Genomic DNA, 24,494 nt, shown 5'->3' on the forward strand with positions numbered 1-24,494 from the left:
TTCCACGACAGTCAGTGTTGCTTCACGTGTCATCATTTTGATGTGCAAATTTAAAGTTAATCATTTCTCTCACTTATAGTCTCCCTGCCAACAACGTAACCCAGTAACGTTTACAACACTGACCTGTCCTCACTTCAACTTTCTATACATATACCTACCGTGCTATGGCATTGTTTGTTCACTTATTATAAAGTAATTAAATGTATACTATATTGTTCGCTATATATATTTATATATATTAAAAAATCAATCAAGGACATTTATATGAGTTTAATGTTTGTCTCTGCCGCTGCCTTCTTCTTTGGTGTTTTATGGCGTGCGTACAGCAGCAGAGAGCGAGAGGGATGACGTAATCAGCAGGGCCTATGGGTGACGTATGATCACCCCACTCGGTTTGGGAGCTCCTGATTGGCTGATATTGCTGGTTCTACAGGAGCACGATTCAAACAAACTTGATTGTGAGTGACCACGCCTACCTGCGTCCTACTGGTGCTTTGAAAGAGGCTCACAGTAAACAGATGCACGCTGCTTTGCCCAGTCTACAAATTAAATAAATGTCCTAAATGTATTGTGACCGGTACTAGAAGCCATAGCATATTTCTGCACTGTGATTTTTTGCAAATACACCGCGTTGTTAAGTTATCAAACGCCAAAGTACGTTTTATTTTTGTAATTAAATTTTTTAACTTTTTCTTTTTACTTTATGTGGATTTGGGGCAGTTTCAACATACATCGAATATGAAAATAACCCATGTATCATATTGTTTCTAAGCAATTATAATGACAAACGATTTCCGAGCGGAATTGGACCTGCTACTTGATTGGTTGTTGGTGCTGTCACTCAAACTTGGTGGGGTGGGTTGTTTGTAGCACGCTTGCCCTGAATGAGCGCTGTGTTTAGCTTGGATCGTAGCTTGGGCATCATCAAGTTTATCCCTGCATGCATGGCCCGAGTTGACAGAGTTTAAACATTGATTGCGTGGATTTTCTTTACCGATTTGGATTGGGATTATACTAATGTAGGGAAGTAAGAAGATTGCGTCTTCACTTGATTCGTGTCTGTCCAGTCTTCACAGAAAAAGAGCCAGACAGAGGAGCAAAGATGAACTCTCTTTCTTTTGACGATCCAACTTTGGATAACTTGGATCCCACGATTTCTCTCAATTCTTTACACGACTCCAGCGATATTGACACGGCCCTTTTAAGTGATATCGATGGTAAGAAATCGTAATTGTTGTTTACATGCCACAAGTCCTCCCTGTCATCTATAGCTATGGCGTTAGTGGCTTGTCCAACACACCCCTGTTTTACAATCTAAATAATACAATTGGCTATTGATCATATGTTTTTGTATCAAGTGTGCTTAATTGTTTAAGCAGTAATGTGAAATGTGTTGTATGTTAAACCAATTGGCCAACCTTGCGCTGGATGGAAATTAAATGCATCTTTCTCTCTTTGTACGTTACTTGTTAGTAAATGTATTATTACTTAATTTTGTAACGCATTAGAGTAACAGAGGTGCATTAGCAGGTGATGGTAGTTTATTAAATGGTACTGGGGCCCCGCCTCTCGTGCAGGAGGTTATTACAGTTCAGTCTTTGGGTTCATCCTGACTGACCTGATCCTCCACAATGATACAAACCCGATATTACTTCATACGTCTTACTGGGATGCTTAATTACTATTTTATTACACTCTTCCAAATCGCAATTAAAATATAATTGGCAATCCTTTGCAAGTGGCCAGTTTATTTGCTTTGCGTCAAATATGTTAGTTTGCACGCGCACTCGGCACCACCACGTGATTGCAGGTTTACTGAGCGAGGCCAACACATTTGTCATTTAAATTAGCCTACTACTTGTAATGTGCAAGTCATATCCATAGGTTGATTGCAAATGAATTAAATTTGGAGTGAAATCCGTCCAGATGTTGTGTTGGGTGTTTGACCGGGAGTAACCCTCGGCAAACCACCAGACTCACTTCCTGTCTTGGGCAAAAGCGCGCTCTGATTGGTCGAGAGCGATCACCTCATTCAACGTCTTAATCCACAAACTCAGTGCCACAAGTTAATGCAGAGAGAAACAAAACATGTATTTACTTTCTTAAAATACTACACAGTCCGATATTGTTTCTTTATTAACCCACTTCTCCAGATCATTTTGTATCTGTTTTGTATCATGCTGCCATAGTTGAATCATTGACCAGACAACGTGTGTTCACTGGCTTGTGTTACTAGTACAACATTGTATGCCTCCTATTATAATACATCAATCACAAGCTGGTAAACGTGGTATGCTTTGCTGTAAATTAATGTACATAACTGGTATACAGAATGTTGAAAGGACTTGTATTTACTGTAAACCGCATGCAAATAATAACCAAAGTAGTCATATTACTTTATATCATCAATAGTATGCTAATGGAGTTGTTCTGTCTATTACAGATTTGCTAAAACTCATCAACAACCAGGATATGGAGTTTGATGGACTCTTTGACAACCAACCATATACAGGTGCTCCATTGACCCACGATCTCCCTGTTCTTAACCAAACCATCACCTCGAATGCTCCATTGACCACCTCAGCTGTCTCGCCATCCCCCCCATCGTCCATCCTGAGCAGTAGTCCACATTTGGATGCTCTTCTGGGGCCTCCCATCACTCGCAGCTCCACTACCCCAGACAAGACCTTCCAGCCTTCTACCTTCCAGCAGTCGCCTCTGGCCCAGGTCCCCAACAGCTCCAGCACGAGACCACAGCAGCCGCCCTCTCCACAACAGCCCCAGAATGCCAGCCAGTCCAAGGCAGAACAGCCCCTTCCAGTACAAGTGGCTTCACCGCCTCAGGTTTTGCCACCAAAGACTGCGGTTATAACCTGTCCCCCCCCAGCCCTGATCGCCTCCACTGCTCAGACACAAGTTAAATCTCCACAGACTCTCCCTGTCAGTTACACAGGTAAAATAAGTGTACATTAATTTAAACAACTATTAGAACATAAACCTGGACTCAAACATTGATTAAGGCTCTTTTCATTGAACACACGTGCCAAATAAAGTTGGTATCTTCAGCCTCTTACAATTCCACCTCTGGGTTATTCACCCCAGCCTTTTCTAAATATATACTCCCATATCTGCACTAATGTACATGGGACATAAAGGTCCAAACCACTCATTTGCTTTAAGTACACATAGCTGCATGTACAAATACTGTACATATTTGTTTAAACTGGTCTGTGTTTATCATTTGTATTTAAAAAAAGCTGTTTTAAGTGTTCTAGTGCAAAGGTAAACCACTTCATAATGATAAGAAGTGTAAAGGGTGACATACTGACTAATACTATGGTTTTATTAGTCCTAGTGAGACAGTTGAAGATTGGCCTACTAACCTCTGATAATGACGTTAGCACTGTTGGCTACACAGATACTCTGGTTATCTTGCTTATAAAACAAGGAACTGCATTGTGGTATTTTTTGACATAATAAGGTACTAGATATAAAATAAGGTACTAGAACACATTTAATTGCTATTTTTAATTGCAACTTTACAGCATCAAGTCTTGGGAATGGAATTCCTTCGGCCACTTCTTTGTCTTCATCACCTCCGATAGCAATTCAGCCTCAGATCCAAGGGATGACCACCACCTCTCCCTTTTTGACCACATCTGGAAGCCCGCCTGTACAAACCATCACATCCAATGTGCAGCAAGTACCTGTACGTTATAATATTTTGCCACATTAAAGGCCATCGCACACCAGAATGCTTTTCCGCACAGGCAAAATTGGTGCCTCCTATATTTGAGCTTGCACGCACAGATCTCTGCTCTGTGACCGATAGGAGTGCTGTAAATCTAGAACCTGAGCAGAAGCAGAGACAGCACCTGCTTTTCTCTTGCTTTTCTCCTGCACAGAAAAGTCATCTCTCACTAAATTCACTATAACCTGCTCAAACCACATCTTTCCTCTCCTCACACAGTCTCGCGCCGTCTCTTTTTGTCAGTAATTTGCAGATAAAAATCCAGTTTGAAGCGCCCAAAGAGTTGTTTTAAAGCCTTTTTTAAGAGCTGTGACACGCAGCGTTTAGTTTGTGTTGATGCATGTGCTTGATGCGTGTCAACTCTTTGGTGTGCGTTGGCCTTAAGAGTTGCAAGTACAACCAATAAACAACATATCTTTTTCACAGGTGCTACTGCAGCCTCAGTTCATTAAAGCAGAATCGTTGCTTCTGACCACTACTGTAGCATCACCTACATCTTTGGCCACAACAACATCCGTGCAGAGTACTCCTATTCAAGTAAACTTAAAAATAAAATATTACGGTTTCAGGATTATTTTTAATCTGTTTTTTTTAATTAAATGCCCTTTGTTTCACTCTAAGGCTTTTGTGGGTGGAAGCACATTTTTGACAACAGTTCCTATTATGATGGATACAGAGAAGATGCCAATAAACCGGATAGCCATCAGTGGCAAACCATTTGGACTGCCACCCAAGGGGGAGAAACGCACTGCTCATAATGCCATAGAGAAACGATACCGGTCATCTATAAATGACAAAATTATTGAGCTTAAAGATTTGGTTGCGGGTACTGAGGCCAAGGTAATTTTAGAATACTATTTTCTTTAAAACGTATTGAATAAGATTTTTACCTATTGATAATAATATGTATGTTTTGTCCCTTTTTAGCTCAATAAGTCTGCAGTTTTGAAAAAAGCTATTGATTACATCAGATACTTGCTGCAGACTAATCAGAAACTCAAGCAGGAAAACATGGCTTTAAAAATGACTGCCCAGAAAAAAAGTGAGTACTTCATAGAATCTAAAATGGGGTTTGAATTGGCTGAGTTTAAATACTAGAGGGGTTTTAACCTCACACCATACAATATAAACCTTTAAATCTTTGTTTTACTCAGAATCTCTCAAAGAAATTGTTGCTATGGAGGTTGATGGACCTGCTGATGTGAAGCCTGAGCTGCCTACTCCTCCGTCTTCTGATGTGGGCTCCCCCTCCTCCCTCTCACACTGTGCCAGTGACTCAGAGCCAGACAGCCCAATGGGCGAGGACACAAAGGTATATCAAAAATCTCACGTGTACACATTGTTATGCCAAACTGAATCAACAAAAAAGAAAATTAACAATCTTAATTTCTGTGTCTTTGTCCCAGCCAAATGTGGGTCTGCTGGGTCAGTCTGCAGGTGGAGGCGTTGGGGGCATGTTGGACCGCTCCCGTATGGCCCTGTGTGCGTTCACCTTCCTCTTTGTCTCCATGAATCCTTTGGCTTCCCTTTTTTGCAGCAGCACATCTGCCAACGCTGGCACCAGCCGCAGCCCTCACACAGGCAGGGGCATTCTGGGCTTAGACAATGCAGGTAAAATGCTTTGGCCGCATATCAACAAATGTTATCAAATATAACTTAGTAAACCCTTGTAATTTGCACCTATACAGTCAACAATAATCTGTTTTTGTTCATAGGGGACTCTTTAGGTTGGATGGACTGGATGTTGCCCACTCTGCTGGTGTGGTTGCTGAATGGCATTTTGGTGTCAGGGGTTTTGATCCGACTTTTTGTCTATGGAGAACCTGTAACCAGACCACATTCTGGATCATCTGTCTTATTCTGGAGGCACCGCAAACAGGCTGATCTGGACCTAGCAAGAGTATGTTATTTAAATCTATGAAATTATCTTTTTAATCTCTTCTCTCATGCCTGCATTTTACTATTACAAGTGTAGTGTATTTATTCAGCTTTTTTTGTCCATCTTTAGGGCGATTTTGCTCAAGCCAGCCAAAACCTCTGGACCTGTCTCAAAGCCCTTGGTCGGCCTTTGCCTACCTCTCAGTTGGATTTGGCCTGTGCTGCCTTGTGGTCGCTTTTGCGTTTTTGTCTCCAGCGCCTGTGGGTGGGCCGTTGGCTGGCAGCAAGAGCTGGAGGGCTGCGTTCTGAGCGCCCTCTGCAGGAGGATGCCTGTAAAAGCAGCCGTGACGCTGCCTTGGTCTATCACCGCCTGCACCAGCTTCACATGACAGGTCAGTGGAGGGAAACCAAGCCCTACCTTTCTATCCCACCTACATTTAGGGATGTAATGATATTCAAAATGAAGGATATGATATCATTGTTTTCACCTTGCGGTACAATATTAATTGGAACTTTTCTGTTTTGGGCAGGCTAATAATAATGTTGACATTTCTTGAAAAGCTTTTATTCAAATTCCAAAGGAGTAAGAGCAAAAACAAGGTCTATTGTTATATAAAATAAGTGATTTTAGGCAAAGGAGCTTGCTGGAGTTTGATATATTGTAAAACTCTACAATGTTATTGTGAGACTAGATATTGCAATATTGTTATTATTACCCTTAAAGTCTTTTCACCAAATCTTGTCATCATTCAGGTAAACTAAATGGCAGTCATCTTTCTGCTATCCACATGGCGTTGAGTGCTGTGAATCTCTCGGAGTGTGCCAGTTCATGCTTACCTGTGGCCTCATTGGCTGAAGTCTACGTATCTGCAGCTTTACGGGTCAAAGCTAGCTTGCCTAGGATCCTGCATTTCACTTCTGTAAGTGTTGCTCCACTCAGAATCGTAAATACTTCTGCCTATTTCAAATCCTTCGCGAACTGTTTACATATTATTCCTACACACAAATGGCATACACTGTATAAAAAGTCTAGCGGACCAAACTTATGTTTTCTTTGTAGCGAGTGTTCCTGAGCAGTGCCCGTCAGACCTGTCTTTCGTCCAGTGGCAGTGTGCCCCCAGCTATGCAGTGGTTGTGTCACCCACTCGGTCACCGCTTCTTCGTGGATGGTGACTGGGCCATTCGAAGTTCTCCTAAAGAAAGCATTTATAGCCAGGCAGGCAATACAGGTCAGTGGATTTGACGTGTTTCACTATTAGAGTTTCTTGCTGTAACCTATTACTATTTAGCATCTTACGTTGTTCAATTTTCTTTACAGTGGATCCTTTAGCTCAGGTGACACAGGCTTTTAGGGAGCATCTCCTGGAAAAATCCCTCTACTGTGTGGCTCAGCCTCGAGGAGATAAAGGACCGATCCATGGAGAGGGGTATGAATTCAACACTAATACACACTTCCAAAGGAAATTAGCAAGTTATGTTCAAAATTAGTTTGTTTAATATTTCAAATAATGTACTTGTGTATACGATTATGATTCAGTCCAATTTCCCAAATAGGGACAGTCATGTATATAATAAATGTGATCAATGTTTCCCTCTTTTTACAGAGAGTACGCTGACGCCCTGGAATACCTGCAGCTGCTGATGTGTGCATCAGACGCAGCGGGTGGTACTACACAATCCTTTGCTATTGGATCTAATATGGCAACTGTAACGGGTAAATTATTACAAAAGTTATAATGGGTGTCACACAAATGGACATTTCCTTTTGTTCTGCATTGGCTAATCTATTTATCTTTCCAATATTTAGATACTTTAAAATATGCTGCAACAAATATAGACACTTAGATCCGACTACTGAGTCATTAGGGCTTTCCACAATATTTAGGTTTCTGTACAGATCTCGTTTTATAGATGGGGCAGAAGAACATTTGTCCTGTCTCATCAATCATCATTTGAGTACCCAAATCGAATTGGTACTGATGCTTTCCAAATGCCATCGTCTCTTTCAGTGTCTTTTATAATGACATGTTATTGCCAAATAAAAGTTTTACATTAAAAAAAATATAAATATTTTATCAAATATTTTCTGATCGGTTTTTTTGTGTGACTTTGTCCCCAACACAGGATGTGATCCTCATTCAAAATGGTGGTCCTCAGTTGCTGTGGTGATCATCAACTGGTTGCAAGGGGATGATTCTGCTGCAGAGCGACTGTATCCAACAGTTGAAAACCTGCCTCGCAGTCTCCAGAACGCAGAGTGAGTCAACAGTTCATCATCATATACATGTATTCACTGACACATAGGACAATGCAAAATATTAAAGAACTGTAAAGGGATGCACATTGATCAGTGTTTCTTCCTCTGATTTTGGACAGAAGTCTGCTACCCAAAGCATGTCTGAACACCTTCAAAGCTGTGCGTGCACTCTTGTCCAAACCCGAAAACTGTCAGCTGAGTTTGAGCAACATTGACAAGGCCAGCGCTCTGCTCAGAGACAACCTCAACCTGGGACCACACTCCCACAGCTCCAGCATAGACAAGGTACCACTCAGAAATACTATTATAGTATATATATCAGTCATTGTTTTTATTCATACAGTTTTGACATTGACACATTTGACACTTTAAAACATAAGCAAAAAGGCAGATGCTACTAGGTGTGTGTAAAGTTGACAACAGAGAGAATGGACAGATTGTGGCTTCCTCCTGGGCCACTGCAGCGTGCCATCCTGCTGTGTCCTCTCCTCTGGCGTTTAGCAGATGGCGATGCTGCTGGATGAGTACCTCATGGGTGCATGTCCACGGCCAGAGCTGTGGTGCATTGTAGTTGCATTGCATGTATGTCTCAGTGAAGTGCAATGCACCCGCAGTGCAACACAGACCTGAGCTACAAACAACCAGTACCCAGGAGTTTGTAATTATTCCCTTTTGAGGCAGTCAAAGGCAAGAGATTTACAAGTTTTGTAACAACTTGGGTTTGTATTTTTCTGTTTCTCCTTAGGTTGTCCAGTTATTGCTGTGTGATCTGCTATTGGTGATGCGGACCAATGTTTGGCAGCTGCAGCAGCAGGGGGTGACCACTGTAGGACCCACAAATGTAGCCCCAGGCTGTCCAGCAGGGGGCGTGCATCAGGCTTCTCCTCCAGAACTCCAAGGCTTTCAACAAGACCTCAGCTCACTGCGAAAGTTAGCTCACAGTTTCAGACCTGCCATGCGAAGGGTATGTGTATTGTTTGTTTCAGTAATAGACAAAGAAAGTGTATGGTGTGTCGGTAGTGCCTGAATAAAAACAGTCATTTTAGAGTTTGTGCCCAATTGGCAGTTGGCAAAAGTGTCATTTAACCCCAAATTCTACATATTAACCCCTGTTGACTATTGACTCCAATTACAAAGCAGTAGAAAAGGAACAAATTATTGTCAACTACAAAGGAGCAAATCAAAAAGTCACACAATGCATACAGCACAGGCAAACTTGGAACCCTTATTTACACCTTCATTCACCACTGAAATTACCCATAGCCCTTGGCACACAACACTCTCACACACCCTTAGGCAAGTGCTCTACAACATTTTTCCTAATGCTTCCATGCTTCCAAGTCTGAGTGCTCATGGTTTTGTCCTTTCTACTCTTCTTTTTCTTCAATTCTCTATTTTATCTCTTTCCAGTTATTCATCCATGAAGCCACAGCCCGGCTGATGGCCGGGGCAAGTCCCACCCGCACACATCAGCTGCTGGATCGCTCACTACGACGCAGAGCAACACCTGGAGCTAAGACAGGTGTGCAACATTCACATGTGTCTTCCAGGCATATTTATCTATTCACCTGAATATATTTGGTGTTAAGGAGGTTTCAGTGAATAGGATATAGACTTGCTCCAACCTCTGAGTGTGTTTAGAACTAGAAAACTTACTTTTCTAACACGGTTATGGTAAGACATCAAAACAAATGCAATGAAGTGAAATGGGATAGTGCAAGAACTCAGGCCATTTAGAAGAATTAATGATGTATTATAGTCAATTTGTTGTTTTTTTATTTGCAAAATGCCTGGATGACCCACTGTAGTAACCCGTTTTTTTGTGATGTGCAGAAGAGTGTGAAACACGGCCTGGCCAACGGGAGCAGGCAGAAGCAGTCCTGTTGGCATGCCGATACCTCCCCCCGTCCTTCCTGTCCGCCCCAGGCCAGAGGGTTGGAATGCTGGCTGATGCAGCCCGCACCCTGGAGAAGCTGGGAGACAAGAGGACGCTTCACGACTGCCAGCAAATGATCATCAAACTGGGGAGTGGCACCACTGTCACTAACAGCTAGAACGTGTACACAGACACCTCAAAAACACCCATGTAGAACATCAAATACTTTCTAGCTTCACAATGTGCAGCTAAAAAACATCTTACCAAACTGGAAAGATTAGATAAAATGTTTTTTCTGTAATTTCCAGTTTGCAACACTAAAATACGGCACTTGCCAAACATCTGACAATTCAATGGACGAGCTTGTCTATAAAGAGACAAAATCACCATCTCCTCCACAGTACAACATCCACCTTAGCCCCTCTCAACGGTTCCTCTGACTTCATTGGGGGTCTTCTTGTGAAAGAAATGGATGATGAGCTGTTGAAGTCAAATCTTTGTTGAATCATGCTCATTCAAGCCCAGTCTCTATCTGCACTAGCCTTACGGGGCTCATTTCGAAGACTTGTAATATTAGGTCTTATGTTTTCTTGTGGTGTGTACATATTTTTAAAATGTATTTATATCTTTGATTAAATTTGCAGTATTGTGACACAAGCAAGATGAGAAATGCTTATTCGTTAAGCACTCATTGTAATGAGGTGACATTTGTCCTGGCTCATTTAATGTCATTATCATATTATAATGCCCGTGAACATTCACAGCATCAGGCTATAAAGGTGACCTTTGTGCAATTTTGCTTGATTCTCTTGACCTTTTGCAGTGTTGCACGTGATATGTGCAACACTGTATGGTGTGGCATTGATGGTTTAGCCTCAACTTTTTTCTACAAATTGAGCCTGAAATGTAATTTAAATTTTATGTTTGTAGCTCTTACTCTAAGAGTAGTGCTTTCTCTTACTTGCGTTTTGTTTGATACTTGTTGGCACTTATAATTAAGTGTATAAATAAGTCCAAAACCAGGGTGTTCACTGTAACCTGGGTATAGAGACTAATATATGACATCTGAGAAGCATTGGCGTTATTGTATAATGGCATCTTTCATCTCATACTTGCTTATTCTGTATATATTAAAATATTTTGTAAAGAGTATTGTTACAGTATTGTTGTTGCTACAACACGCGATGTATGCGAATATAGCCTGTTAGTAGTAAATTTGTGGACATTTCTGCACATAAGAAAAGACAAAAACGCAAATTGATCATAGCAGCATTGAAAGGTGCTGGTATATTTAACATTGGCGTTACAAAAACATTTCAAACAAATGTGATGCTGTTTCAGTGCAAACAGAGACATGAAAATCAATAAAACTGCATGCTTCAACCCAAAAGTGATATTCCCCAAAAGTAAATCATGTTCATCAATGGATTCTTTTAATAACATTTTATAAGCAATAACGTATTCCATTTTATAGAAAATAAACATCTCTAGGAAATACTATACACAAATATATTAGTACATCACATCTTACATTTAAACAGCATCAAATACTTCTGTACACCATTAAATGAGCCTCTCACAAGAGAAAGTTTCTTTTACGCTTTTATACTCTCATTTTGATATGAACAGTAGTAGTGACCATACTTAGCATGGCAGAGTAACAAGCCTACATTTGGAATACAGACAGGTGCTCTATGAATCTGAACTGAATGTACGAACATCAATGTTCACATATGTGAAAATAAATTATACTGTATTTTTAATAGTAATACTTTTACTTTTGTACTTTACATACTGTAGCATGAAGTGAGGACAGGCCTCAGAGCAAACCACAGGTCTGCGACTGTCAATTGGAGAAATGTGAATGAGAGTAACACAGTTTATTTTCAATTTTTTTTATATAAATTTCTAAAAAACAGAAAGCATGACACACACCAAAGGTCATGATGCACACAAATACATCTCCAGGATTAGAGCATTATAATAAAAATACTGATCTCTTGTGTTTTATATGCAAATACTTATGTTTTTCTGTTGTATAGGTTAAAACAGAACAGCCAGTGCTCGGCTGAAGATGTATGGGTTTTTAAAGTGGAGATGCACGTCTTCACTCCCACAGATACAGATGAACAAACACAGGATGAGTGCTGAGGCTCGAGAATGAGGACTCACAACACAAGCACACGTTTGTGCACCATGAAGGTGGCCAGAGGCTTCTCCCGTCCAATCAGTGTCCGCCAGGTGTCTGAATCCGATAGTGAGCCATCCCAAGGCAGGACACACACACTGCTCACTGTGCATTTCAAACAGCCCCCTGTGCAACGGGCCCGAGGCTGTCCCACTGCCGCAGGAAGGGACTCGTGTGGCTGGGGGCAGCTCTTCTCAGTGAAGTCACCCTCCAGGGCTCAGTTCCGTCTGCCCTGGCTCTGCTGACCTGCACCTCCATCATTAAGTTAGCACTGCTGTAGACACAGGAGGCTGTTTGGACAGCAGCGTCCGTGTAGCGCTAGTTGGGTTGAGGGGTGCTGATGATGAAGGAATTACAGGTCCTGAAATAGAAGAGCATAACATCGACATAAGTCACTCATGTCTGCACTAGATCCACTATCTGCTAGTGTTGTCACGATACTAAAATGTCAAACTCAATTTCGATACTAAGGAATAGCCTTGATACTTGATACCAATTTCATAACCACAATGATGACAATGCACAATGATGCACATTTTTAACACAAAATATTAGTCTTTTCTATGTGGGCTGCAGTTTTTAATAATTGTTTTGTATTGAGATATTTTTCTTTCAAGAACTTCAGTTGAATTATGCCTTAACTGAATTAAACCAAGACCAAAACCAGGTTAAAATTGGAACAATTTAGACTATAAGCCAATTTGTACTTTATTTTGAAAGACTTACATTTCTGTATGATAAAGAATTTTCTGTTGCGATAAATTCAATTATTTGAAATTTTGATGAATGCATATTATATTTTTGTTATATATTGTGCAGTCCTCCTTTCTATACAGTATTATGTGGTCCTACTTCTAATAAAGCGCAAGATAATTCTAAAATTATGCAGGAAAGGTACAATTTTGTCTGTTAATTTTGTATCAAATACGTGTATTATTTTGATACTAGGTTTAGTATCAATTAGTATTTGATTTTTGATTCTTTTGAAAACCCTACAATTTGCACTGCAGAGCTGTCAGCTGATATAATACTTGGGTTTGGGTATACATGGTTTGTACCATTCCTGAGCATTGTGCCTTAGGTTGGTGTCCAGGCAACACTGACTTTAAGCTCTCATGCTGTGTCAACATGAGATGTTTGCAGCTCTCACAGATGATGCAGCTGCCACTGGACCAGCCCCAGTGTGAGAGAAAAAACGGGATGCTCCCTAATTGTTGTGGTGTGGTGGAGGTGTTATCCAACTTAGTTTGTTTCTGTGAACTGCTCTGGGCTCAATAAGCAGCTTTCATGGGTTTGGCTTAGATGGAGCAGAGGTAGCAGCACAGGAGCAAAATAAAACAATGTAAAAAACAAAACAAGTGAGAGTGAGTGAGTGAGGGACGAGCAGCAGGCAGGTGGCTGTTCTCATCAATTGCCCCCAATGTGATGTTGCGCAGAGGGGAAATAAAAGAGCAAGGGGAGACAGATCACTGCCTCAGTGCATGGCCACTCCCTGCTGAATGTCAGCTTCTCCCCATATTTGCCACCCACAACATTTGATCTTTCTCATGTTGTAATTCCAAGTGCCCACTAGGTGGCATATGTTCGACAGGAAGATTGTATATTAAGTACTGGTGTTTATAAATGGCTCATTGTAATTATGGTGGTCTTGTAGTGAACACATGGGGCAGCATATACAGTATAAGGTACAGGGCTGAGACTTCTCACTGCTGTTGCTGGTTGATATGGCTTAGTCCTGCCAAGGTCACTGAGTACATATCGATCTGAAATTGAAGACCCTGCAGCCCCAGTCTTGGTGGGGTATGTCACATGGATGGATGATAGGGCACATGATACGGCCACACCAAACCCCCAATGTTCTTTTTAGATTTTTCATCTGTTTTACAAGTGCTGACAGAGGTGTTTTGTGTCTGCACTGTCTCATCTGTCTTAGCTATGATCCTGCAACTTCATACCCTGGTCTAAACAGTGGACTTTTCCTTCATCTGTCTCTGCCATTTCCATCATCTGTCTTGTTTGTTTGTACTGGAATTCATGCAATAAAAACATATCCAAATAAGTGAACTACCTTTTTTGTTCAATCTTGGTACTTCACAAATAGCAAAGTACAAATATTCAAACTATAATAATGTGGCCATTTGTCTTATCTAAAACACTGTCATTGCTGATTAAGGATTAATATTCATTACAAGGAATACTTTTTCAGCCTTTGGTTAAAATATTTATTGTCCTACCTCATGTTTTGGACATTTTATGGAGAAGTCATCCTCGTGGAATGTGCAGCCTGAAGAAAAGCACACAAAAATATGTAAGTGTTGGTAACAGACAAAACACAAAATTGACGGTATGGTCACACAGTCATCCTGCAAACACCCAGATAAATGACAAAGGGTTCAAATGAAAAATGAGCTGGAGCACGGCACAAAGGAAGTGGTAGCGTCAACCGAGCCAAAGGGAGCAGAGTGGATGAGTTGTGAGGCAGGCGTGCGGCAGAAAGAGCCACCAGTGCACTCAGCGGGATTAAAATGGTTTTGGTGCTAGCTCGGCAGACGTGGCAGGCTTTCTAATCTACAATCGTTGGCTTGAGGTAATATAAGAGCAAGACACCTACAACACATGTGCTGACGTGTGGAGAGATCCTCATGCCAACAAGAATCACCCAAAATGCTCAATTTGCGCTATAGTAAGGATTGGATTTAGAACACTTAGATGAAGGGGAGAACAGCAGAAGCAGGATGGATTGATGGGAGGTGTTATGGGGACTAGTAATGCACATTCAGTACACACCCCACCCTCAATTTATCTCTTTACACTAAGTCCTGTCCATATTCTCTATTAAACTCTTGGATATCATGTCTAACTAGTGTAATATTGTCTAAAACTCATCATCCACATCTTGTGTGAATCCCTGTTTTTGCACTTCGCACAAACCATCAACACTTTTCCTAATTGTAAGCCTATCCCCTTTCTGTCTTGCTTCGGTCATTGTTTTTTTCTTTTTACCTGCCCAATTTGTTTTGTGGCACCCTGCTGCCCACACAACCTCCCCTCAATTTCCCAGTCCCAATTTCCCATCTCATTTCTCCTGTCTCTCCTTGGCTTTCCTTGCCTCCTTTCATCAGTTTTTTTCTCCCATTCTATATTGCCACGGTGTCTTACCTATCTCTTTGGCACAGACATAGTGGTATTTGTTAGAACAGCCTCTCCAGCAGCAGCTGAGGGATGCACCCACATTCTGGCACTTGTAGCAACTCTGGGGTTAGTGAAAGATTCGGACATATGGACCCACACCAACGAGGAGACAGACAACATTTGTGCAGAGGAAAAACGAGAAAACATACATTCAGAAGGGGCTCTCACTTCTATTAACGATAATCATACGAAGTAATAACAATATTTTTTTTCTTACCATTTGACCTGATGTCTTGGCCGCCTCTTTAAGTCCATACAGTCTCCCTGCTACCATAACGACACCCCTGGTCCAGATGGCACAGTTCTCATGGGCCCAGTGCTCCTTGGTCTCCGCCTCCTGCTGGAGTCTCTGGAGCAGTGTGTCTTTCTCCTCCGTCGCACTGGTCCCCGAGGCTTTGAGCTGCTGGATCCTCCTGAACCTCTCTCTTAGTGTGACTCTTCGCAGGCCTCCTCTTCGTGGCATGAAGTCTGAACCTTCTGGTCGCCGATATCGACGATGTCGCTGCCGACTGCTGCCCTCTAGAGCTGAGGAGTCCATAGTGCTCTCTACTTTTGTGTCACTCTCTTCTTCCTTCGAGCAGCTCACCGGTTCTTCATTTATGCTACTTTTACTACAACTAGCCTCCTCTGTGATTTCCCTGATTAAATCTGTGGGACTTGATGTCAAAATCTTTCGTGGAACATCATCTTCAGCATAAAAAGGGCCACATAAATCCCCTAGGTCTCTGTAGTTTGCTGGTTTTCCACACAGGCTACAGTTTAGACACCTGTCCGTCAGTGCTTTATTCACTAAAGGTCCCTGCAACATCGCAGCAGTGTGCGGAACCCCTTTGGCCACTGTAACAGGATTCTTCATTCTAAGTATGCCCTTTTTCCGTCTTCTCTGAAATACAACGCCGTCCTCAGGCTTGTTGACAATGGCACACCAAGATGAAAAGTCTCGGGAGTTGCTAAGCCTCACATACGGACAGAAAGACAGTTTGGAGTTTTGTGTGACTGGTCTGCGTCTGAATTTTTTCACACATATGATTTCACTCTTTTTCTCTGATAGTGTTACTACAGGGCCCACAGCACATGGCGCCTCTTTTTCCTTACCGTCTTCCTCACTTTGTCCCTTATCATCCTTCTCTCTCTCCTCTTTCTCAGCCTGCTCACAGCCTGCTGCCCTGACCACAGCCTCAATAACTTCCATAGCGTCCTTCATCCCAGGTTTTGGCCCTGGCTTTTTGTGAAGTTTTGTTGCCTTTTCTGGAGTGTGCTCTGATGAAGTTTTACCTCTCTTTCTGCTGTTCTGATTCTGTGATGGTTTTCGGCCTCTCTTGGGTTTTTCCGTCAGCTCCGTCTCTGTGCTGCTTACCTGCATAGAAACAGTAACTGGCTTTGTGCTTACAAGCCCATGTGCTGTAGAATCTGTGTCCCTTTCTTCAACCTTATCTTGCTGCTCTGTTTCAACGTTGCCCTCGACATTAGCCTCACTAACTGCCTCTGCACCTTCCTTTCGTTTCTTCCTCCTTTGTTTTAGATGCATCTCGTGGTTGTTTTTAATAGCCCTCTGCTTTGCTAGTCTTGGCGTTGTAACTATGAGGCTTTCTGCGTCCAAAGCTATGTCTGTGCTCTCCACCATTGCCCACCTCTTCTGCTTTACTTTGGCAGTTTTTTTAGTGCCCACAGAGACACATGCTGTTTCTTGTGTCTCCTCTGTTTTAACTTCTACATTTGCTAAATTCTGTTGTGTGCTAGGCTCTTCTGTCTGTGGAACGTCAACACTGTCACTATTTTTCTCTTCTGATGCCCCCTGATCTATTGGAAAGTTATTGTCCTCTTGTATTTTGACTGGCATTTCCTGTTCTTTAACCTCAGTTTCTTTGATATCTGCGTTTTTCACTTCTTCCATGATGTCTGCAGTGCTTGGAATTATTTCACTACCCTTAATTGAATTCGGAGAGAAAGCCTTCGATGCTAGTTCATCTGTTAAACTGTCTAGCTGAAGGCTTTGCTGTTTCTTTGAACCAGGAGATGTCATTTTTTGAACCAAGGCCTCATATTTCTGCCCCCTGCCTTTACGAGGGGGCAGGACTTTAGTTTTAGTAGGGCACTGTGCAGGCGCATCACTGTTATCTGTTTCGTTAGTTGGAGAGGTACTCGAGGAACACTTATTTTGTGAGGCTTGTCTTCTTTTTGAGGGCTTTGTGTGTACTTCTTCAGCTGTAGAAACGTCCTCCTCTGTCTGTGCAGGTAGTGGTGGTACACGTCGTTTGGGCTTAGGTCCCCGTTTTTTCTTCACAGGAGGAGTAGACCGAGGCGGGCTATTCGTCTTTCTCTTCAATGACGCGCTAACATCAGTATTGACTTCTGGAGATGAGTCCATAGGTTTAGGTGGTTCAGATAATTCAGCTGGTGCATCTGTGTTTTTTACAGGGAGAAGAATCAACGTTTGTTCTGCTGTTAAAGCCTCAATTTTCACACTACTGACTCTAGGTTCTGCAAGGGTCTTGGCTTCAACACATTCTTTGTTTATTTTTTCCTTCGTCACTTTTTCCTGGGGGGGTTTTCTAGATCTCAAGACCATATTTTTTGTTACTCTTGGCAGTGCTTCAACATCTGCTTTCTCCTCAGCATCCGTTGATTTTACAGGTTGATTTTCTGCTGATGCTGCCTCCAGAAGTGCCCGCTTTCTTCTGCTCTGCATCCCCTCTGAAGGCTGAGCCACTTCCTGAGTGGGCTTGGTTTTGGACACTGAGCCTTTTGGCCGGCTTACTGCGGTCTTTTCAGAGGAAATGTTGGCGGTTGTTGCAGAAGAAATATTGGTGGTCTTTGCAGGGAGAGTGTTGGTGATCTTTGCAGAGGGAGTGTCTGTAGTTTTTGCAGGGGGAGTGTCGGTGGTCTTTGCAGAGGGAATGTTGATGCACTTTGCAGAGGGAGTGTTGGTGGACTTTGCAGCTGGAACGTCAGTGGTCTTAGCAGAAGGGGCGTCGGTGGAGTTTGCAGAGGGAGTGTCGGTGGTTCTAGCAGAAGGAGTGCTGGTTGACTTTGCAAAGGGAGTGTCGGTTGACTTTGCAGGAGTGTCAGTGGGCGGGAGAACCTCTTCAGGTGTAGAGTGTGGGTTAGGGGCCTGTTTAGAGGCTGGTTTGGGACCAGGTTTCACCTTTGATTTTGGCCCTGTTTTTTGTTTCACACTGTTCTCACTTTTTGTCGTGATCTCTGGCTCAGTTGGTGCTGGTTTTAGCTCCAGTCTTGGGATGGTTTTTGGTCCAGGCTTGGTGGCTGGTTGTGCCCGTGGTTTTGTTCCTGGTTTGGGCTTTGGGGCCGGCTTAGGGCCTGGTTTTCTTTTCAGAGGAGGCTTATCTTTCGGGGATATCTCCGGGGCATTGAACGACCGCGTGCACATTCTTGAGGAAAAAACATCTGCTATTATTTTAGCTGCTGGACTGACATTTGACCCTGGATGCAAAAGTTCAGTTTGATCTGAAATCTGTCTTGTTTTACTTGTGGGTATGCAGGGCTTTTGAGAAGATGGCACTGTCTCCTCTCCTTTCTCCAAATCTGTCTCCAAACTCAGCTGTTGCCTCAGGCCTGACCCTGAATGGATTCTCCTCCTGCCTCGGGCGTGCTTTCGTCCATAGGTTCTGGGCTGAGCTGTAGGTACGAGAGGCTCTGGTTTGGTAGAGGGGGTCACAGCACTAGCGCAGCTGATTCCTGGCTCGATGTCCTCATCACCTTTTTTGGGTGAGGGTGGGGTGTTTGCCCATGAGGGGGCAGAGGGAAGTATCGACTTCCCCGGCAGCTGCGGTGAGTCTGGTTCCAGGACTTTAGCATCACTATGATCCAGGTGATCTCGGACATGAGCTGGGGCAGGTGCAGCCTTGTCATTGAGCGATGAAAAGTTTGGCATAGCAGACTCAGGCTTTGGAGCTGTGTCACCAATAGCTGTTTCTCTGGTGGAAACATCTGCAACTGTGTTCAAATGGACAGCAGTAAACTCTTCAGAATGCTCTGGACTCTCAATCTCCTGTTCTTTCATATCCTCGCTAACCTCAGCGGACAGTGGAGGGGATAGAGTTTGTGGCATTTCTTTCTGAATGCCCTCCTCCTCACCTTCATCCTCTCGTTGTTCTGTCTCTGTTCCTCTGCTTTCCTCTTTCTGTGTAATGTCTTCCTCCTCGATTCTGGTGGGTGAAGAGGTGTTTTCAGAGCTATCTTCTTTCTCGGTGGAATACTGATCCTGTTCAAGATCGCCTCTTGATACATAAGGTAATGTTTTTACAGAACTCTCAGATGGAGTGCGTGAGTCGGATTTGAATGCTTCTGATTTCTCCTCTTGCTCTTTGTCATTTGAGAAGGAGAGTCCAGAAGGCGACCGTTCGACTGAGTCCTCTCTTGTAAGTTCATAATTCCTCTGGTCCTCATGGTATTCAGGGCTGTCATAGCAGTAGTCTTTTTCTCTCTCTTCTTCCTTACTATAGAGTTGCGATTCTTTTCCGTCTGCTGTCCAGTGTTCTAGTCTCTCAGTAGATTTGACTATATCCGAGTCATCATCAACATCTGTCAGTTTTTCGGTAATCTCTATTTTATTTGTGCATTTGTCTGGCCAAGTGGATTCTTCAAAATTTTCTTTTAGGGGCTCGTTAATGGTTTCAATATCGGGAGGAGAATCTCTGTCTTGTTTTAGTGGACTTGATACTGTAATGCTTGTGGGTGATCTTTCGTCCCCTATGCTTTTAGCTGGAGTACTCATGCCGTCACCACCTTGAGCTGGCGTACAGATAGCTGGGTCAGGAGTTAGGTTATGTACGCCTGAGTCTCCAGACCTGATGGACATGTCATCAGGAGAAGTTATTGAGCATGAAGAGGCAGTATCCAGGCACAGGCCAGTGTTGTTTTGGGCCTGCGCTGGGCTCCTGCCTTGGTTGCAGTAGTAGTAGCCTCTTTCTAGTTGCTCGTCGCTGCTGCTAGAATATCCCGCTTCATGGAGCTCCATTGGAAGTGTATGGTGCTGGGTTGTGGAGTACGGATCCTGCATTGAACCTCCAATTCCGCTGCCATCTGAATACAGAGGACTCTTATACTCCTCGCTTTTCTTTGACGGTGTGCCACTGCCAACGCTGCTGTTACTTCCTCCACTGCTTCGTTTTCCACTTTTCTTGTTTCCGACTAACGCTTCAGAAAGCAACAACTGCTGGACATTATTGGAAATGTTCTCCACTTGAGAGGTGAGGGCATTTAGACTCCACAGACTTGGGTTGGACAGCAGCTTTTCAGAAAAGCGCTCTTTCATGGTGGGAAGCTGAGGTGTGCTAGTATAGCTGTGAGGAGCGGCGTGGGCAACACTTGGGGACGGGTGGGAGCGTGGGGGCATTAGCATTGCACCGGAGCCCCCCTGCTCTTGCATGGCAGAGGTAGAAGATGAAGAGGATGAGGGCGTCATAGATGGCTGGCCGTACTGGAAGGACTCAGGGTTGGTCATAAGTGGTGAAGGGGTGGAGCTATATGAAGGGGAGCGCCCAACAGAGCGTGCAGGAGAATGGCTGGACGCAGGGCTGCAAGTTTGATAGTACTGCTCTGGAGAGCGGACCGGCATATCTGTGAGACAATAATTCTGCTGGGTTTGATTGTAATGTTGGTATTTGGAGTGGGGCTCCTGTGGGTTACTCAGGTTTGGTAAAGAAGTGTGTGGCTCGTAGCCTCTGGGTGTCGGCTGCTGGTAGCTATAACTGCTCTGAGTCTGCCTGTATTGGCCTTGCTTCAAGTTGGTGTGGTTCCCCATTTGTCGGTTGTACTGTGTGTTGGGGGGCATGTTGTACCCTTTATAGCAGTGAGGCATAGTGCTGCACTTGTCCATGTATGGAGACGGGGACTGCTGGGGATAGTGCAAGTGACTCTGGGGGTACATTAGTGGTGAAGGTGGGGGGTTGGGGACATGGGGCTGGTGGTGTGGGCTTGTGTAGGCTGGGGTCGTGGGCTGGTGGCACTGAGTTTGGCCTAATATGTTCTGGTCCATGTACTGAGAGGAGCCAGGGGTGGGGGTGCTCGCCTCCATGCGGGCCACTATGTCCTGTTCGTACTGTGATAGCTGTGCTGGATCATCCCACTTCTGCTGTAAGTGACCTTCACTCAAGTACTGGGCTGAGTAGCTCCCAGGGCCCATGTGGTTGGTGTATCCGGTCGGACCCTGCAGATGATTTCCAGAGGTCTGAGTGGGTGCTTTACTTCCTCCTCTGTATGATTTTTTTGCCGACACCCCGTTTCCATTGCCATTGCCTCCACTGTTTCCAGGGAAACTGGCAAAGGCTTGCTGGCTGTAACAGTCCTTGGCCCCACCTCCAGCTGGGGTCATGCTGGAGGGACTGGTCAGAGGATGGGTGTCATATCCTGGTCTTCCGTGCCCTGGGTGTGGTCCTGGGCCAGTGTGCGGGTGCTGCAGGTGCTGACGGTACGTGTCAAGACGGGATAATTCATGGGGTTCCTGCTGGTAGCAGGGCTGGTTGCTGTGGTAACCAGCACTGCGCTCTCTGAAGGACTGCATCTCGTCGTCTGCGTCCAGAGCAGGAGGGGGAGGTGGGAGAGGGGGAAGGGGGTTAGGGATCTGGGAGGACAGATAAGGGGCATGAGGAGAGAAAAAAGAAGAGTGAAGGTTAGAACATTCCAGTAGAAACATCTTGATTCCAAACTTTAATCTCATGTTCTCCAACCCATTTCCAATTTGTGTGAACAAATATTATAATAATTCAGTAACTTCAGCTAGTAAAATTAAATAAAAAAAAACACTGCTGTGGGACACACTGTCTCTGTAAAAGGAATACAGTCCGTGTGTGTTTGTTTCAGCCACTACTAGCACAGCCACTTCAGCCGCCCCAAGGGACAGAGTTGCACCCCACCAGATGTACTCTAGTATTATTCATCTCCAAAGACAGAGATGTGTATGTGCAATTGGAATGGCTCTGTTTATGTATGTAGCTCTTTTTGGATATGTCTCAAGCACACATTCATCTCTCCATTTCCCCTGAGAAACCAAGAGTCCTGCCTCCTCTTTCTACGCAACCTACACATCCAGTATATATATGCAAGGACACTCGTTAATATGTTCACATTGACCCAAATAAAATGTTTTTCATGGTGCAAGAGTTTTCATGGAGAACTATTTTTGCAAAGCAGGGTTTTGATACGTCCCCTCACTACTTTTTACTCCAATGTAAACCTGAATGCCCTTCCTGAGACAGCCTTCTTCCATATGGCTTTAAACTGTACTAATCTGGCCTCATCTTCATCAGAACTACTACTTTCAATTCATTTTAGCCCCACTGGACAAGAGCAAAGACATTTTGAGGAGCAGGTGCTCTACTGTGAAAAAGGGCACTCCATATAGCTTAAAATGAACCTATGAACACCATTTAACATTTATCAAATATGCTTGTGCTTCTTTCCAAATTACATTTACATTTGTGGCCGTAGCAGTGAAGCTTTATGCATAGGTGTTGCTTATATGGGCTGAGCAGTCTGGGGCCAATATAGAATAATATAATCGGATAACCATACAACCACAGTTTGCTGAGATCTGCAGCCAGACTCTCTTAATGTAGCCACTGTCTGTGAGATGCATTCTCACACTGGACAGTGCACAGATGATTCAGACAACAGCACAGTCTTAAACTTTTGTGCAGACTCCTGGGCATATTGCAGCTACAGATGTTGGGGCAGGAGCACGAGCATCACCTCATTCCTGCTAAGCAGTATTATGGTGTTATGGCATCTGCATTCCTATTTCTCCACCTTCTAATTTGTATATGCAGTAAGGCCTCCTGTCTCATACTGCCTCGGTGTAAGGGTCAGAGAGGCGATACACTATGCTGAGATCGCACAAAACTCTTTCTCTGTCACTTAAGATATAAAGCATTGATTTTGAAAGTATAACCATAACCTTTCGCTCAATGGTCATGTATGAAGATTATAGTAAGGAGGAAGAAAAAAGATAAATCTTTAAAGAAGAGGTGGGGCCAGAAGACAAGAGGATGGATGATTTACTGAGTGGGATTTACAACCAAAGCTCTTGGGAAATTTAAGATCCCACGGTCACATAAGTCCAGCATACAAATGCCAAACAATGTGTTGTTAACAACCAACAGTTGGATGTTTGGTTTCAGTACCTTGGTAACACCCTATTTGAAATTTTGGTTTGATAACAAAAACAAACAATGTGTCCACGGCAACAATGACAAAGGACAAATGTTTTGAATCAAACAGTGGCATTTTTAATTACATGAGGTATACATAAAAATAACTAAGATATATTTAGTATCCAAGACTAAAATATAACACAAAAGCTTCTGTGCAGGACTGGACAGAAATGGTGATGTGCAGGAGTGAGAGAATGGGGCTGAATCTGATTGTTCCGCTGCATGCTTCTTAATTCACCGAGATGTGACTGGTTACATTGGCCCTTCATTCGGTTTCATCTGCTCTCCCTCTCTTTCATCGCATCATCTTCAGAGGAAGCTTGAGATGGGATTTATCTGCCCTCTCGACACCCAAACACACACACACACAGACACACCCACACACCCACACCCACACACACACACGCAGAAACGAAGCACTCTGATTCCTCACCACTATAGCATTTTTGCTTCAAATCATTCCCCGAGCCACATCTTCTCTGTGACACAAATAAACATGCATACAGATGTGAGCGGCGCGTCTCCCAGTGTTTACCTCCCCAGTCGTCCTGGTTAATTATGCATGCAGAGGAACGGCCCCATCGTGCATACGCAAAACCCAGTCACACTCCACCATCTCCAGTGGAAGAAAACACCATCAACGCAACCTAAAAATGCAATTTAGAATAACTCGAATCCAGACCTTCACGTCAACATTTTCTAATAATACTCCTCCCAACATGAAAAATATCTTGTAGATTATCGTTATATGTCTGATAACATAGTAATACAGCATTTATGCATGTGAACTATTTAGTGTGATATTTAGTATGGACTGATCATCTAATCTTTGAGGATTGTAGCATTGTTAAACTGCAATACAAACTGTTTTTTTGTACTGTCTACTTGCTGATGATACGCATTTGCAATATACCGAGCAGCCATTCTCCCTAAACAATAAGTCCCCAACTCAGAACACACCCAGAGATAATATCTCTCAGCTCCATATAGTGGTATTTGATATTCTCATGTACTTTTTTCACCAGCCTCCACAAGACCGTGGACAGACGGACATGTCTGCCTCCTCCATCACAGTCTGTGTGGGTGGGTTCTTACCCAGGAGAGAGACAGAGGAGATGGAGGAAGCCAATATCAGCCTCGACATTTGTCACTGTCCTGTTGTCATGACACACAGCTGGAGG

At 43.4% G+C, this 24,494-nt stretch overlaps 2 protein-coding genes across 4 annotated transcripts in view; one reads left to right on the forward strand and one right to left on the reverse strand.

The window, feature by feature from the left end:
- The first annotated feature begins 959 nt into the window (after positions 1 to 959).
- On the forward strand, positions 960 to 10,911 carry srebf1 (sterol regulatory element binding transcription factor 1). 2 transcript variants are annotated; one of them, XM_072443422.1, is made up of 20 exons: positions 962 to 1,217; positions 2,444 to 2,953; positions 3,546 to 3,709; positions 4,178 to 4,288; positions 4,373 to 4,591; positions 4,679 to 4,793; positions 4,906 to 5,063; positions 5,158 to 5,362; positions 5,467 to 5,651; positions 5,760 to 6,021; positions 6,383 to 6,549; positions 6,690 to 6,858; positions 6,948 to 7,056; positions 7,234 to 7,343; positions 7,754 to 7,886; positions 8,006 to 8,171; positions 8,632 to 8,850; positions 9,297 to 9,408; positions 9,720 to 10,743; positions 10,775 to 10,911. In XM_072443422.1, the coding sequence occupies exons 1-19, from the start codon at positions 1,103 to 1,105 to the stop codon at positions 9,938 to 9,940; spliced, it is 3,450 nt and encodes a 1,149-aa protein (XP_072299523.1). In that variant the 5' UTR covers positions 962 to 1,102; the 3' UTR covers positions 9,941 to 10,743; positions 10,775 to 10,911. The 2 variants fall into 2 exon arrangements, with proteins under 2 accessions (XP_072299522.1, XP_072299523.1); XM_072443421.1 differs by having other exon boundaries at positions 960 to 1,217; positions 4,178 to 4,591.
- A 108-nt stretch (positions 10,912 to 11,019) lies between these two features.
- Positions 11,020 to 24,494, reverse strand: part of rai1 (retinoic acid induced 1) — a 44,559-nt gene continuing 31,084 nt past the window's right edge. The window contains exons 2-5 of one of the 2 annotated variants that reach the window (XM_072443417.1): positions 15,360 to 21,725; positions 15,110 to 15,203; positions 14,185 to 14,234; positions 11,020 to 12,311 (exon numbers count right to left, since the gene is read on the reverse strand). In XM_072443417.1, the coding sequence (XP_072299518.1) occupies positions 12,303 to 12,311; positions 14,185 to 14,234; positions 15,110 to 15,203; positions 15,360 to 21,665 (6,459 nt within the window). In that variant the 5' untranslated portion in view covers positions 21,666 to 21,725 and the 3' untranslated portion in view covers positions 11,020 to 12,302. The remainder of the gene's footprint in view (positions 12,312 to 14,184; positions 14,235 to 15,109; positions 15,204 to 15,359; positions 21,726 to 24,494) is intronic. The other variant, XM_072443418.1, reaches the window with a different exon arrangement.

This window comes from Eucyclogobius newberryi, unplaced genomic scaffold (genome assembly GCF_026437365.1).
Source record: "Eucyclogobius newberryi isolate DKJ021-1_F unplaced genomic scaffold, fEucNew1.0.hap1 SCAF_13, whole genome shotgun sequence".
Classification (NCBI taxonomy): Eukaryota; Metazoa; Chordata; class Actinopteri; order Gobiiformes; family Gobiidae; genus Eucyclogobius; species Eucyclogobius newberryi.

Coding starts and splice junctions, on each gene's coding strand:
- srebf1 (XM_072443421.1), top strand. CDS start 1,103: ATGAACTCTCTTTCTTTTGACGATCCAACTTTGGATAACTTGGATCCC. Junction 4,592..4,678: donor TTGCGGGTACTGAGGCCAAG/GTAATTTTAGAA, acceptor GTCCCTTTTTAG/CTCAATAAGTCTGCAGTTTT. Junction 5,064..5,157: donor CAATGGGCGAGGACACAAAG/GTATATCAAAAA, acceptor TCTTTGTCCCAG/CCAAATGTGGGTCTGCTGGG.